Below are 16,966 nucleotides of genomic sequence, written 5' to 3'. Positions count from 1 at the left end.
ATGATGGGCACAATTCTAGAGATGTCCCCCCAAGATTCCCATCTCCTGGTTACTCAATCAAACACTAATCTAGGCATTGCTCTAAAGGGACTTTGCAGATGGAACTAGTTACTAGACAACTGACCTTAAAATATGGAGATTATCCTGGATTTTCCAGTTGGGCGCCATGTAATTCATGCGCTCTTAAAAGCAGAAGAGACAGGCAGAAGTCAGTCAAGAGATATGGTAGGAGAAGGAAGCAGAAGAAACGAGGCAGAAATGGAAATCAGAAAGATTCAAAGCATGAGAAGGACTTGACGGCCATTGCTGGCCTTGAAGGTGGAGGAAGGGGACAAAGAACCGAATGGGAGTGGCCTCTAGAAGCTGAGGACCCTGCCTGACAGTCATCCAGTCACAGGGACCTCAGTCCTACACCTGCAGGGAGCTTAACTTGGCCAACAATTTGAATGAGTTTGGTAGTAGGTTATTCCCAGAGCTTGCTGATGGAAGAGCCCTTGGTTCTAGTCTTGTGAAAACTGGAACAGAGAAACCTGCTAAGCCAGCCTGGGCTTCTGATCTACACAACTGGGAGAAAATACGTCTCTAACTTTGTGGTAATTTATTACAGCAGCAACAGACAACTAATACCCACACACACAATGACTAGCTGACAGGCTGACATTCTCCCTCACCACCTTACACTATTGGTGAACTCTACCCCACACAACAGGAGTCCATTCGCTGTTTCCCAGATGTACCGAGCACTTCACACCTTTGTCTGCTCTGCTTTTGATGCTCTAAATCTAAGTGATTTTAATATGTCATGTACCAGTATCCCAAAGCTGTTCTGGTAAACTGTCCTGGCCCCCACGTGCTATCATCCAATCCTGTCTTGGATTTATATACCGACTTGGATCCCATCCTGGGTCCTCTGGCCTGAGTCCTTTCCCATTATTTATCTGCTGGGCCTTCTTAGCAGGCGTCTGCCTGATTCACTCGTCATTATGCACTACCCTGGGAAGAAATCCTGTCCATAACCTCCCTCCTCCCCCAGTGTTATTTGTTGTTTAGTGTGTACAGAGAAGATAGAATGTACAAAGAAAGAAAAGTCTACTTCTGTGATATAATTTAAAAAGTCAGTAAAACGAGTAAGAAATGTGGCAGACACATTGAAAACAGAGCAGAAGGAATATGAAAACACAAAGATCTCTAAAAGAAAAAAATTTTTTTTTTTTTCTCCCAAAGAATGTCAGTTACCCTTCTTTGAACTGACTAGGTTCTAGGACCACTTCTGGTCTTTTCTCCTTTCGGTAAATAACTTAGACTCTCTCAGCCTCAGTTTCTCCATTCTTTTAAATGGGGGCAACAACACTGTCTTGCAGGGTTAATATGAAAACTGGTGATGATGCATTTAAAGTATCTGGCACATCGTGGACCCTGAAAAAATGGTACCTATTATAAATTACAATACTAGCTGCTAAATTAGCTGCTTCAATAAAAAAACACATCATCATCAGAGAACCAGTTAAATGATACTGAGGATATTAAGCTTTGTTATAGGATTCTATTTTTCACAGGCAAAAACAATATGTGAAAAAACAGCTAAATAAAACTGCATTAAATTGTAACAAAAACATCAACAAATTTATGTCAAAGAGCACATGTATTTCTAAGGCTTATAAACATATCACTCAAAAGCTACTTTAATTTGCCCATGAACGTCCAGCTCCATCATCCATCACCCCATCAGAGGAAGCCACAAGGAAACAACCTCTGGTTTCTACCAAGCTCTTGCAAACACTCATCTGAGTTGCTGACTCTATCCACATCTGATTCTGTTTAGTGATGCCCATCTCCAGCTACGAGTCAATCCTCTGGGAACTGGCTAAGATCTTGTAACGCTTCTTTCCTGACACTCTCCCAGTTTTCCACATGCACACAGGCTCTGTGCTTGCTTTGACGAGCTGTTGGAGCAGCATTCAACCTCTCCAGCATTCAACCTTACATATGCTCTCCAGCATATGGCCTTACGTTAGAAATCACAGCTCTTCAAAGAACCAGAAAGTAACTTTTTGTTCTGGGGAGTGCTGTGCTTGGAAAAAGCAGCACAGAAAACACGTTTCCACCAATAGTGAACTTGGTGTGTGCTCATGGCATGATATAGCTCCGAAGTAATTATTCAAGTGGGTGTTTCAGAAAATAATGTTTTTTTAAAAAAAACATCAAAAAGAGGAGGCCATATTAATTTTACAATAAAAACTGGTTATATACACAAGGAAGAAAGGACTCTTTCAAAATTCCTACAGCACTGGCTGTTTTGAAACACCAAATTTGAGTTTCCTATTGTGTTGATGAGGAAATTGAGGGCCAAAGCCTTAAATACAGAGAAGACTAATCTCTACAGCTGTATGAAACTTTGTTCTGTGATAGACCGAGTGATTGTTCAGTGTCTCTAGCTGGTTGTGGTTATAACCTCCATGGCTGATGAGTCCAGTCGGATGAAGGTGGATGGCTTGTGACAGGCTCTCAGGATTCAAAGGAGACTCTTAGACTCCAGCTGGCCAGCTTGTAAACATGCAAGTAAGAACCGCTAAGAAGGAGCCATAGATTCCAACGCATCTGCTGTTGGTGTCTGTGTAGTGACAGTCTCACCATTTTATTCTGACGATGCTGCTGCGAGGAAGCCTGTGCATATGGATGAGAAGACTGACCTCACGGAGCTAACCTCAAAGGTCCCACAACGGACAGATTTTCAAGCCAGGATGCAAATACAGGTCTAACTGCAAAACCTGGGCTCTCTTTACCATCTCACAGGGGTAAAAACTACCCAATCAACCATTCAAAATACACACACACACACACACACACACACACACACACACACACACACACACAATGTAAGAGATGCAACCATTCCTGATTGTGAAAATTTAGCTTCATCTATCTTTATGTGTGACCATGTCATGTTTCTGTACTTTAAAAGTAAGCATTTTTGTTTTGGTTTAGTTTTAAAGAACCTAGAATCACCAGTGTATTCTGACAATGATTGATGGCTATTACCCAAGCTCCTGCTTCGTTTAAATATCACATGCGCAGCCCTTACCTCACCATGCCTCATTTATTAAGTGGAAAGGAGACTATTCACATAAGTGAGCACTTGGTCCAGGCATACTATTAAGTTGCCTACCCTCTAACCTCCATCTCTATGTAGTCCAGTGCTGTAGGTCGATACTGCAGCACCAAAGGAAAAAATGCAACAGTTAGTCACATGGCAGGGAGCCAACTGTTACCAGAACAAAAGAAAATGATTCTATTAAGCATAACGGAAGGATGCCTGGGTGCCCTGTTCCTGCTTATGAGGGCAGGCACCTCAAGTGGAAGGGTTTAGAGCCAGGTCAAACCGGGAGTAGCAATTACTTTTGAAATCTGAGTCAGTGAGGGTGGGAAGGAAACTAGAATCACTACTGAGAAGAGACAGGGGCAGAGCTTTCCAAGGACCGGCGTAAGGATAAAAACTGGAGAAAGAGTGAGAAGGCTGGTGGTCAGAACAGGCGAGCAAGGACCAGGGCGAGGAGTGTGGGTCAGTATGAAGCCGCGCATGCTGTAGCTGTTGGACTTCTGTTTGATAGTCCTCAGTGCTCTTTTCAAAGTCCAGAGTGATGAGTTAGGCAGCTTCATGGGAAAGGGAATCCTAAAAGTCAGGATTCATGTTTTTATTGAAGCTCTGCCATTTCTTGGCTTCATGACCCTGGGCAGGTCACTGTACATTCATTCCTCACTTAGCAAATAAAGATGAAGATAATTGCTTAGCCATAAGGCAATTATTCAGTGCCTATCTCTGACCTAGGCTCTGTTGGAATTTAAAAAGTAAATGAGCTATAGCTCCCACCCTCAAAATGTTTTTCTAATAAATTTAAACTACAGGCTACATCTTATGACAGCTCTGATTTTACTTTCTTCAGTAAAAATTATGTTTGTTTTTGCTTTTTATTGCCTTCAATGCAGGTTTTAATTCTGCTATTGTATTTTTGGTTGTCTTTAACATTTTCTTTTTTTTTTGGTCATGCCATTATCTTTTCTTCTGAACTCATTTTTTCCTAATGCAGGGCATCACCATTCATCCTAAATCAGAATTCCCGCCCAGTTGGTTTCTCAGGTTGGCAGTTTTTTAATGGACTGAACTGAAAGGGAAGATAAGATTTGGGTTGTGCTGGAGTTCTGGGAAATTCAACTCACTGGCTGCTTCCAAAAAACAAAACAAAACGAAAAACCCTAACCACAGCAGTGTAGTAGAGGGATGACTGTTCTGTTTTTAGCCTTAAAGGGGCCTTGCATTTTTAAGTGAGGGAGACGAAGGTGGAAATGTCCAAATTCTCCCAAAGCTAGTGGTTCATTTTTTTCGTATGCCATATATTATGTTTATCAAACAAATTACCTTTAGTCTTTTAGCTTCTGAAAAATCTTTACAGATTCTCTCTGAGAATGTCAATTCGGGGTTGAAGAGGTTGTAGAGAAAAAGGAACCCTCATACACTGTTGATGGGAATGTAAATTGGTGCAGCCACTATGAAAAACAGAATGGAGGTTCCTCAAAAAATTAGGAGGAGAATTACTATACGACCTAGCAATCCCTCCCCTGGGTATCTACCCCAAAAAATCTGTAAACATTTATCTGTAAAGCTATATGTACCCCTATGTTCACTGTAGCATTATTCATAGTGGCCAAGACATGGAAACAATCAAAGTGTCCTTTGACAGATGATTAGATGAAGAAGATGTGGTACTTATATACAACAGAATATTATTCAGCCATAAGAAAAGATGAAATAGTGCCATTTGTGACAAAAATGGATGGATCTTAAGATTATCATGCTAAGTGAAATAAGTTGGACAGAAAGTAGTCGAGAACCATATGACTTCACTCATATGTGGGGTATAAAACTGAAAGCAACAAACTAACGAGCCAAACAAACAAAAACTCACACACAGACAACAATTTAGTGGTTACCAGAGGGTAAGGGGGGAGGGGGTGGTAGATGAGGATATACGGGATCAAATATATGGTGATGGAAGGAGAACTGACTCTGGGTGGTGAACACGCAAGGTGATATACAGATGATGTATTATAGAACTGTACACTTGAAGCCTATGTAAATTCACTAACCAATGTCACACCAATAAATTTAATAACTTTTTTTTTTAAATTGTAGTTTTCCTCGTTGAATGTCATCTTAATTGTCAAGGTCAGCATGGCTTTATGATTTTTTTGCATCTTCATAGATATTTTCAAGTGAAGTAGAGAAAGGTTGTATGAGGGCTTGCCAGCCAAATGCCACTTTATAAAACAATTCAAAGTCAGATATTTACTAGTACCTCCTTCAGCTTGCACAGATGTCTCTATTACAGGGTTCACACAGTGTAATCATTACATACACACGCAGTTGCACATACACAATAATTATTTTCCTCACTTTCATGTGAATTCGGGACAGGTACCGTTTCTTTTTTCCTTTGTGTTCATAATAGGTGATTAATAAGCACTTGCTGAATGAATGAATGAATGTCTAACAAACGTAAGAGACAACAGTCACTGAGGCAAGAGTCAAGAAGTGAGAGAGTGGAATGCTGCTGAAGCCGGAGGAGCACAGGGAGTGCCCAGAGGTTCTCTGAGACAATATTTTCTTTTTTTATTACCAAGACAAAATGCTAACTGCAACCTAGCACTGGCAACAATGATACAAGGAGCCCACATCAGAGCCATTCACACGCCACGCTCTCTCCTCCTCTCCAGAACACGGCATTTACTATGATTTCCCTGGCCCCACACCTTCTTCCTCATTTCACCCAGTGTCAATGTCACTTGCTATCTGAAGCCTTTCCTGACCACTGACACCAGGTTGGGCAATCATCTTCTATGCATCTAGGGAGTCCTCGACACTGAGTGGCACCTGGAACTTGAGCCAGTATCCCCACCGCCTGTTTATATGTTGTCTGCCCTCAAAGACAGCGACAGCCCTGAGGGCTGGAATTATGGCTACTTACTCTGATAACCACCAGGACCCATAACAGGGCCTGTGCTTGTTAAAATAATTAATTATTTGGTGAACAAATGTACCTATCCTCGTGAAAAAATGGGAGCCTCTTCTCTTAATTTACCTGCTCATTAATACTGGTATTCAATACTTATATGGATAGTCAGAGTAGCAACTAATCCATGTAGTATTAGCAAATTGGTCATATGCATATTTTTTCTAGAGGAATATATGATCTCGTTATTATCTCCATGTTGACTATTAATTGTCAATAAGTACATACTAAACACTTAGTATGTGCCCAGGGAAATGTTTCGGGAGCCAAAAGAATAAATGGTGCATGGTTCTTGCCCTACTGGGGTTCTCCTGACAATTGTAGTTGCTATGTGTACATTTTATCAAGCACTTCCCTCCCCTCCCCTGAAACATAGGAATTTTTGTACCTTACTGCATCTACAGCAGTGCTTGGCATATAGTAGGTACCAAATAAATATTTACTGAATTAGTACTAGAGGCAGTAATCATCGTAGGCTCTGACAAAAGGATAGCATGATAATAGATGGATTTTAGGATGACTGTTTTGATGTTACCCAAAAATGGATTGAGGGAAAGAAATTTGGGGGAAATTTTTTAGCCCAGGATTTCCTTCCTTCTATCTTCTGTAGGTCACTTCTCTTTCCAGCGTTGTGGTGTGAACTCATGGAGTGACAGCTATTCCAATGTAAGCCTAACACAAAAACATTTACAAACGAAAAGCATTGCTAAGAAATGTCAGGTGATATATGAGGTACGTTTACAAAACAATGAAATTTTTTAAAGAAGTAAACATATCAGGATTTTTTAATATAATTGGGCATATTTCCCCATGCAAGAAATCTCCCTTGGTGATTAAGTACTTACTCTGATGAGGCAGGCATTGTTAAAAATACTTCACTAACTCCACACTCTGCATTTGGGCTATCTTTATTAGAATAGCCTTACGATACTAATTCTGAAATCTGTGGACGTCAGGCTTGGTTTTAAGAAATAGATAAAAACCACTGGGAGCCTTGGCACCTGCTGCTGAAACTGGGTAGACAGATGTTGGCAAGGGAAAGCCCCCAAGGGAAGGACTCCAGATCCATCATCATTTTACTATACAACCCTGCTTTGTTTTGGGGTCATTTTATGAACTGGTCATGCTTCTTAACTTCTTTAGCATTTTAAGTGTCTAACATATTTGGCTTCTGATGTTTGCCTTTAATTAAGATACTCATTTCTGTACCCACATAAAATGTGTTCTTCCCCTAACGCATTTGCACCCTGAGAGTCAATTATCTGAAAGCACAGCTTTCTAGCTGCAGCCTGTGGCCACATGGCCCTCTCCAGACATTCCCCTTGTGCTTCCACAGGCCAGAAAAGGAGGCCAAGCTCATTATTTGTTGTGTGGGTACACTTCATGGCGTCCAGACATACATAACCTTTGCCATGTTCTATTTCCTTTTCTTTTCACCTCGACTCCCTTTTATTAGTAGAAGTTGATTATGCCAACAAGGTAATGAAAATAAAGATCAGGTCTTCCTGTTTGCGTCATAAAAATATTTAAAAACATCTCAGTGCAATTCATCACAAACCATAGAATTCTGAGTCTTGGAGTTCTACCAGCCATCAGGCTGCTCCAATGCCACGCAACGCATAAACCTTACATTGTTCCCAGCCTCCACTCCGAGCTCCCCACCTGAATTTATCTTGCGCTCTGCTTCTCAACTTTTTGACGTCTTCCTGATCTGCATCCATGCCTTGTTATCTTACTTGTGGCCTCTCCTGGAAGTTACGCTTGGAACTAAAGCGTAACTCCACTTCGCTAGCTTTTGCATGCTTCGTCCCACCTCAGACATGATTCTCAGTGGCTATACTACTTTCAACTACTTAATCTCACGTGGCCACTGAGATATTCTATCTTAGCTTAGGTGGTTATTAGCTCTCCCACCAAGTTCATCCTGTCCCCGACAGGACGGCCCAGAATCTCGGCACTGGAAGTGACCCTATAGATCACTAAGAACCGAATTTATCCACCAATGTAAGTGTATTAATTGGATTTTTCTTTTACCAAAGTTCCATCTGAAATCCTAATAATATTAGCATGGACTCTGAATAACCCTGACTTACAGAACCTAGGCAGATGTGTGGCTGTGGCAAGCAAGACCATGGGTGGTAATGTTTACACTTGCTTACAAGGCAGCCTGGGAATGGAAATGGAAAACATGACTCTTCAAACTGATGTAAATACGGAAATTACACAGGCAGGGGCTCACAACTCCACAGAACAAAGACACAGCAGTAGCTAAGTGTAAGAAATATTGCTTCTAATGCTTTCGAAGTTGGCTCCGAAACAATGAGAACTTTCAGCAGATCATCCTGGGGAGCAGCTAGAGCCTTCACAATGGCAATGCATCTGCAAGAAGCCAGCGGCTGTTGGCCTGTGTTCTTTATTTTTCCTCTTTTCCTTTCTCCTCACTTTGCTTCTTCCAAACTTTCTAACTCTTTGGCCTGCCTTCACCTTTGTGCAAGGACTGGCAGTCACTTACCATGCCCTTTAGTGTCAGATCTGCTAAGGGAGACCGGTTGCCATGGAAATCCGGCCAAACATGTAAATCAACAGTGAGGAAACCCACAGGCTGAGCCTTCTTAATCAGATCCAGGTGACTGTTCAAATATGCATATACACTCTGGCATCTGGAAGAGAAGTGAATTTTGTTTTTAAAAGGGGAGTAGGGTCAGGGAGCAAATTGTTCTGCAGAAAGAAACCATTTGTACTTCCACAGCAGATCCCGAAAAGAAGCAGAATCCCAAAAGCGTCAGCAAAGAAACTACCCAAACCCGTAGAAACTAGCATGCGATGCTCTTCAAATCATTGTGCTATCACCTAATATACATGGCATGTCCTAGCAGAAAATGAAAAGGTTTGGAATCAGAAGACCAGATCCAGGAACGGCTCTACCCCTAGTAGGTGTGTAACCACGAACAAGTTATTCAAACTTTTGAACCACTTTTTTTGCATCTGTAAAACCAGATACATATTCCTGTCCAACTTACCTCATACGGTTATTGCGAAGATCAAAGGAGATTATGTATGTGGAGATACACTGTTCTGTAAACTGTACAATACCATACATATGTGAAAGATTTTTTAAAATCAGTATCCGTAATTATAATGATAATGATGAGATGACGAATGGAGACAAATTTAAGTTCCCACACTGAGGATAGGCGTTTGCTAAGGGAAGTGAGAGAATGGAGTGAATGCTGTTAGGATCAGGAATTAGGAGACTTGATTTCTAACCTTAACCCACCAAATGACATTGTGTTACTTCTTTCTCCTTTTTTTAAGCCTCAGTTTCTTCATGTATAGAATGAGGGAATCTGACTGTCTCTCTCAGTCTTTACATGCTCAGGTGAGAGGGAGAAAGAGATTGAGATGATGGGCTTGGGAGTCAGGCAGTCCTGCGTTCAGATCTCAGTTCTACCTGTCCCAACTGGGTAACGTGGGCCAGTGACTTAACCTTCCTGAACTTCAGTTTTCCCATACATTAAAATGGGTATAACAATACCTACCTCACAGAATTAAATTTCACTATGTGTCACAAAGATTAAAGTTGGTTTACTTTCCCTCTTTAAAGGTGCTTCCTTCTCAAAGTCCTGAACCAACAACTCTGAAGAAAGTGGGTTTATCAGAGGTTGGCATCCATGCCACTTCCCACTGGTGTCCTAGGAATGATAGCTTTAATGGTTAAAAACATGGCTTGAATAATGGCAGGGGGGAAAAAAGGTAATCAATGCCCAAGGGAGGTTAATATCTAACATACCTAAGATGGTATTTATTATGTGCATTTTCAAAATGTTTTAGGAGATACAGCTCAGAGATTTCGAGCTCCAGTTTTGTGACACTAAGCATGCTCATGGACCCCATGAACTTCCTGAAAGTTTTCTAAATTAGAAACAACTAGAGCAATGGTTTTCAAACTCTTCATCAAATAAAAATTTTATGTGGAACTCCAATATAGAAAAGATAGAAAAGCAAAACTGCTCTATATACGTGCACGAAGGAGTGTGAGTGTGAGAATGCGTGTGTGTGTGTGTGATGTATGGTGGGTGGAAGCAAGGCAGGCGATCTTTTTGCTGTGACACCTCATTTCCATCAGCAAAAATCTACCTTAGAGCACATTAGGAGGTCGACGATGTGGTCGGGCAAAGGCTCACCAACCACATAGTCACCCACGGCGGCTCCCTGAGTGAGCCCCAGGCCTTCGCCAGGTAAGGTAAGCACTGCTAACATCCCTTTACAGAGCGGATGCACGAGAAGACACGTGGCCGAGTCCAAATGAAAACGTTTCTCTGTGTGATTGTGAAGCCCTGTGTTTTCTGTATTTCGGGGCAGAAATGATTAGTCAAAGCCCCACATTCAAACTCTGTTTTAGCATGATTCTACGATAGTTTTGGGAAAGGGTCCTCCATGGCCTCCATGGAAGGTAGGGCCAGAACTATCTATCTGGGTAGAATCTGAGCACATCCTGGTTTTCTATTTCCTAGCTCTCTCTGCTCCTGGTCCAGCAGAAACCACATTGACAACAAAAGCCAAGAGAACATCCTTTCTAGCCAGAAGTCAAGAGTCTGCACTAATTCTAGCAATATTCCTCTTCAGAATAGCATCACTGCACTTAGAGCAAAGGGATTTTTTTTTTTTTTTTTTTTTTTTTAAGAATTGCATGTCTATAAATCTTTTCATTTGACTCTCATGGAATCTCAGAGCAGGGCATTTGGTTTCAGACATCTGGGTCAATAAGAACCTATAGGCCTAATTACTATTGATTCGTCATTGTCTCATTTACTGTGGGTCTTTGCAAACAGTGAGATTCATTTAGCCTCTACATATATGGTCACTCATGCACTAATGAGATCCCTGGGGGACAGGGCATATGCTTACCCCTTTGACTCCTAACCTCCTCGCAGCTGTATGTTTATTCTTTGAATGCAGCCATTCTCCTGCACGTTTTTTCAATTATACCTTACCATGTGTGCTATCTGAGTGTATCATTCAAAATGAAGTGCACTTGGAAAACATTAAAATAACGAATGCACATCATTATTCACATAATTTTAACCTTGCATGATGCCTTTTTTGGTTCTGACTTTGATTCATTTTGTATGTTTTATCAATTCCTTCTCAAATGGCGGTCTGCCCTCTTCCAGCTCAGGAATCACATATTAACTGTTCCAAGTAGATCATTCTCCCTCCCTCTCATGAACTCCAGGCTCATATATCCTGTCTCACAGGCAGAAATTCTTGCTGTCCTACTCCCATGGAGTATAGTGAAGAAAATATAGTTTGAACAATCACAAAGTGACTTCACCACATCCTAGTTGGGTGACCAGGTACACTAAACTTCTCCAAACCTACTTCACTCTTTTGCAAATCAGAGCTAATACTTTTGCCTTATAGGTTCCTAGTAAGATTAAATATAGAGTCCTGAGCACTGTAAAATGACAGATGATCGATAAATAGTTCCCTCTCCTTTCCCATCACAGGAAATTAATTTCCAGCTTTAAAAAAATTCGAGAGTCAGGGAAGTTTTTTTTTCAGACTTTATTGCTTACAATCTTGAATACAGACAGTTCCCTGGAATCTCTACTCTCCGCTCCCTCTCCATAAATCATTTAATTCTATGGATTCATAGGCTGCACAGAAGTATGGTGACCATACTTTCAAACCAAAAATCAGAATACATGGTCTAACAGAAGACAGTTGCACACTTTCCAAGAATAAGAAAGTCTTGGAAAAGAAGCTTCCACACTGTTTGTCTCCAGGTCCTCACTTCTTGACCCACAGCAATATGTATTCTGCCTGCCCCATTCTACTGAAACGGGTCCCACTGTGAGGAATGGTACTCTCTTTATTGCTAACTCCAGTGGACCACTTTCTGCCTTTATTGTACTTGAATTCTCTTCCACATTTTGCATTCCTTGGCTGCTTCTTACTCATTTGTTCCCTTGCCCTTGGTTCCAGGACACTATACTCTTTTGGTTTTCCTACTTCCTCTCTAGTTGATTCTCCTTCTTTGCTTGTTCCTTAAATATGTGAAGTCTCACAGAGATCTATTCTTATTCCTCTTCTCACTCTTTATATACCCTTGGGTTACCTCATCCTCCTCTCATGGCTCCAGTTACCATGTAGGGCTAAGGACTCCCAAATATATACACTTCTCTCCTGCTCATTTCTCTCTCGTGAGTTCCGGGTCAAAGATCCAACCATCCACCAAGTGCTCTCTCTTGGCCGTCCAAAGAGACCTCAACAAAATGTGTAATACGGCACACATCATCTTGTCTGGTATACTCACTCCTTCTTCTGTGTTCCTTGGGTTAATCAAAGCCAAGTTCATGTAAACCCTTGCTCAAGCAACCGTTTGGGGTGTCGAGTCAGAGGGAGTATCATTTTTGACTCCTCTCTCTCCCCTTCAGCTCCCAAATTTTTTTTTTTTTTACCAGGACCTTTCAATTTATCACCTTAAATATTCCTCTACCCAGCAGACCTTTCTCCAGCTCAACCGTTTCTACTTTTTCAGGCCACCTTCAAATGCCTGGATTAGACCTTAGGCCTCCTCACTTATCTCTCCTACTGAAATCTTGCCCCTCCAACTAGGTTTTCTGCACTCCTTCCTGGGTGATTCTTCTAAAATGCAATTCTGATTATGATTCCCACCCCTGCCTAAGCCCTTCAGTGGTTCCTCCCTATTGTCCTCAAGAGAATGCACAACCTTCCTTGCCTGGCATAAGATGTTCCCCATTATCTAGATCTCCCTACCTGCACTGTATTACATACATGTCATCCATTCCTCCTCACTCCTGCCCCCTGAACACACCACGCTATAACCACACTACACTACCTTTACTTTTCGTAATACGCCTGAATGTTTGCCTATTCTGCTCCCTCTTGCCCAGAATTCTCTTCCTTGCCTTCTTTACCTGCCTCTGTCAATCATCATTCCAAACTCATCTTTGATACCATCTCGTGGAGGCCATTCTTGGATTGATGCTCCTTTCACTGCGCATGCCCACATAGTAATCTACGCTGAGCACAACTGCCTCAGATCTCTTCCTCCCTCTCCAACCCCAGCTTTACAAGTGGAAAGGAGTGATCCTGACATCTGTAAGCACCTTCAAGAGTGGGTGATCATCTATGCTGGGGTTTTGACAGTAAAATCCACGCTCTCTGGTTTGGGAATAAAGCAATGTTCTGCAGTAGAACTGATTACATTATTTCCCTGCTTAGAACCCCGCAATGGCGAACCAGTGTCCATTGGACAAAATCAGTTCCTTTCCTTGGCATACAAGGTCCTAGTTGATCCAGGCCTCACACTCGTCTGCAGCCTCACCGTGCCCGCTAGGGTCTATGGCCTAATATCAGCTCCTCAGCCTTCTCTTCAAGCTTTCACATATGTCAGTCCCTTAGCCTGCAGTGTTTTTCCCTTCTGCTCTTCACGTGATTAGCTCTTTTTCATCCCTCAGATCTAAACTGTCCCTTCATTAGCCAGGGCTTCCCTGACCACCTTACCTAAATGGGGTTTCCTTGACATTCTATCATTGCACTCTGTTTCTTTCATATCACGCATGGTCACTGTAGAATTATTTACTTGTTCACTTACTTGTTCATTTACTTGTTAACTGCCTATGGCCTCCTTTGACTGTAAGCTACATGAAGGCAGAGCATCACCAGTATACATTCAGAATTTGGCAGAGAACTTGTCATGTAGCACCACTCAAGAGTATAATCGAATGGATGGATGATACTTCCTCCACTGCAGGACATTTAACTCTTCATTTTACCAGTATCCACCTGTGGACTCTGAACTCCTTCTGGGAACGAGCCACATCTTATTCATTCTACCAGGTGCTCAACACATAGTTACTGAAATGTAAAATGAATAAATATGGATCTAATATAGGATATTAGAACTGGAATTTCTGGGCTGTTGATACCTCTATATCTCATTGTATATAGGGGCTTCCAAAGGGTGGATCTCGGAAGTCATATGTACACTACATTCCAGGTACACCTCAGACGGGGGCAGGGAAAAGGAACAAATATCTTGGATACCCTCCCCCGAATGTGTCAGGCACTGAGAATTTATTTCCTAAGTCAGCATAGCCCTCAGTTTTCCTGAGAGGACCCTGATGCCCTGAGCACTTTCTTATCCTTGCATGCAAAACAGAAGCCAAAGAATGGCATTATAATATCTGGCTTATTTCTGTTTAACAAGCATTTCTATCCAAGAGCCATCAAGAATGTACTGATTATCCTGGCATAGCCTAGGGGATGAGCGGTGTTAATATCTTCACCCTGGTTCTATGAAGGCCCTAACTCAGGGAGCCTACTACGTATAGACTTGGCTGTTAGACTGACGGCCCCCGTTGTCAGATGAAGGACCGAGGTTGAAGAAGACATAAAGGCTAAGGGAGCAATCTGAGAACATGAGGGCAGAATGCAAAGTGAGAACAATCGTTAGAAGTAGAGTCTGAGAGATCCCTATAATATTCATTTCCTCCTCTAGAATCAAATGAGATAACATACACAAAATTATCACTAAGTACAGTGCCAGGGACAATAAAAATTCTTAATAAATGTTCTTGTCCTTTTGTTCCCTTTCCTTGCTCCCTGGGGATTTACACAGCCCCTAACAGGGAGATTTGGCATATAGGGGACCAGCACATTTTAAGAAATTGATCCTCAGAGGGATTATGAGAATCACAGAAGCAAAAGAAAGTCTGAGGAACACATCAGACCAAGAAAAACTGATCATCCTCAAAGGAATAACTGAAAAATCCAGGGAAAGCAGAAGAAAAGAAAGACAGTGTGAAAGAATTTGAATGAGGACAACTTCATGCTGATAATCTTAACGGACCTGGACCCAACAGAATCACATGTGAAATGACAACTGCTTGCCGTGACCTCCGTAAAAGTAACTTAGAACAGGCAGGGCTTCTCTGTTTACATTCTTCCCCTCCAGAGGACTTTGAGCTCACTGAGATCAGGGGCCATATCTTCCATTCTGTCCCTCTACCCCCACCAATGATATAGTTTACTATCCACAGAGTAGCCAAATTAATCCTTTTAAGAGGTAAATCTGATCACGTCTTTCCCCTGCTCAAAAACTGAAAACTAGAACAAAATCCAGTGTCCTTACAGTTACCTACAATAGCTCACGTGGTGTGGCCCTTGGCTAACTTTCAACCCTCCCCTGTCCCCTGCCATCTCCCACTTTGTTCTAGCCATAATGGTCTCTACAATGTCCCCGGAGCTGCACAAGGTGTTGGGCCTTGCTGTTCCTTCAGACTGGAGGGTCTGAAGATCCCCATATGACCAGGATGTGTTCCCACTCTTTACTCAGAGTCCTGCGCAAGTGTCACCTCATCAACGAGGGCTTGCCTGTCTGAAATGGTTCCCACCCATCACCCCAAAGCCCCTCATTCTGTCTCATTCTTTGGAATGCTTATCAACCCCTGGTGTGTACATGTGTTCTCTCCACTAACTCCTACTGCCACGTACAAATAAGCACATATACATACACGCACATGTGTGTGTGTAATTTCCATGAAAACAGGGACTTATTTTCCACCGTTGTTCACTCTTGTATCATAAATGCCTGTAAGACACTCATCAGACAGTCAGAGGAATGGACTTTAAACTTGGCTCTGCTGACAACCTGGAATTCAGTACTTAAACAGATTATGCCAACATCTTCCCACCAAACCCTGCCATCACCAGAACCTCATCCTGAGCCATTGGTAGTCAAGGTTTTATAAGAGAATAAGACAATAATTAGTGTAGAGGAATAGAGCCAAAGTTACGATCAATGTTAAGGTGATCTCTGGCTAAGCAGTGAAATATCTGGCTGTTGGCCGCATAAAGAGAGAGACTGTGGTGCCAGTTACATGCATGGGCACATCTAGTTAGTGTTTACTTAATTTATAAGCTCACAAGACAGTTCTCTTCAGTGATGTCTTGTCTAAAAGGATCAGGGTAAATCAAGGGTATAAAATACTAAATCTGTTTATCAACACTCGTTTCTACAGTTTCAACCAGGATTTGCTGAGGTTAAGCCCGAAGACAGGGGTGGCCTGCACTGCTATTTGCAGAGCCCCGAGTCACACCCTAACAGGCATATGGTTTCTGATTCCGTGGGATGTGTTGTCCTTTCCAAATAGCCAGCTTCACCGTAGTAATAGTGATGTCTGCTTCCTCCTGAGACCCAAAGCACAACGGGTCCCATAGTCCTCGGACAGTCTACTCATAGATGTGAGAAGACAGAGAAGCACGGTCCTTTGCAAGACAATAGAAGGAAAGTGAAAAGGAAAGAGAACCAACATTTATTGAATACATGCTAAATATATGAGTCGGAGATAAAGTTTGAGAATCCTCAAAATAGAGAAAGAAATGAAAGCCAAGGGTGTAGATTGGATCACCTTGGGAAGAGAAAGCAAAGAGAGAAGAGGGAACCTAGCTGTGATGGACTTCGATGGTACGGTCAAGAAAAGACCCTGGACTTGAAAAAGAGATCAAAAGGGAGGAGGATTCCGAGACACAGGAAAACAAAACAAAACAAAAAACTGGGAGAGAGTGACATTCCAGAAAGGAAGCCAAGAAAAGTGAGTGTCATAGAGGAGAGGAAGAAGGCGTCGTTGGTGCCACGTGCTGCTGAGCGCTCAAGGAAGGGGGCTGGGCCACGTCCTGAGTAAGGACTTATCAAACAGAGGTCGCTGAGGTCCTTCACGTTAAATGTTTCAGGCGCTGATGGTGACAGAATTCAAACTGGAGTGGGCCAGGGAGGAGTACAAAGTGAGGAACTAGAGACCAAGAGTGCAAGCAGTGCTCTGGTGACACAGCTCTGAAGCGGAGAAACACAGGGACGTAGCTGGGAGGCA

The 16,966-nt window shown here is 42.2% G+C and overlaps 1 protein-coding gene across 17 annotated transcripts in view; it reads right to left on the bottom strand.

Annotated features, from left to right (window-relative positions):
• Positions 1-16,966, bottom strand: part of FGGY (FGGY carbohydrate kinase domain containing) — a 386,336-nt gene that overhangs the window by 89,053 nt on the left and 280,317 nt on the right. For all 17 annotated transcript variants that reach the window (XR_016018635.1, XM_074334784.2, XM_074334788.2 and 14 more), the window contains one exon: positions 8,578-8,725. Coding sequence is in view for 16 of the 17 variants with exons in the window: in XM_074334784.2 (XP_074190885.2) it covers positions 8,578-8,725 (148 nt within the window). In the remaining variant the exon portion in view is untranslated. The remainder of the gene's footprint in view (positions 1-8,577; positions 8,726-16,966) is intronic.

The sequence above is a fragment of the Rhinolophus sinicus genome, chromosome 14 (assembly GCF_057876585.1).
Source record: "Rhinolophus sinicus isolate RSI-liver-muscle chromosome 14, RSI-T2T, whole genome shotgun sequence".
In the NCBI taxonomy this organism is placed as follows: domain Eukaryota; kingdom Metazoa; phylum Chordata; class Mammalia; order Chiroptera; family Rhinolophidae; genus Rhinolophus; species Rhinolophus sinicus.
The sequence above is the reverse complement of the archived record's forward strand: the minus strand, read 5'-3'. Positions and strand labels throughout refer to the sequence as shown.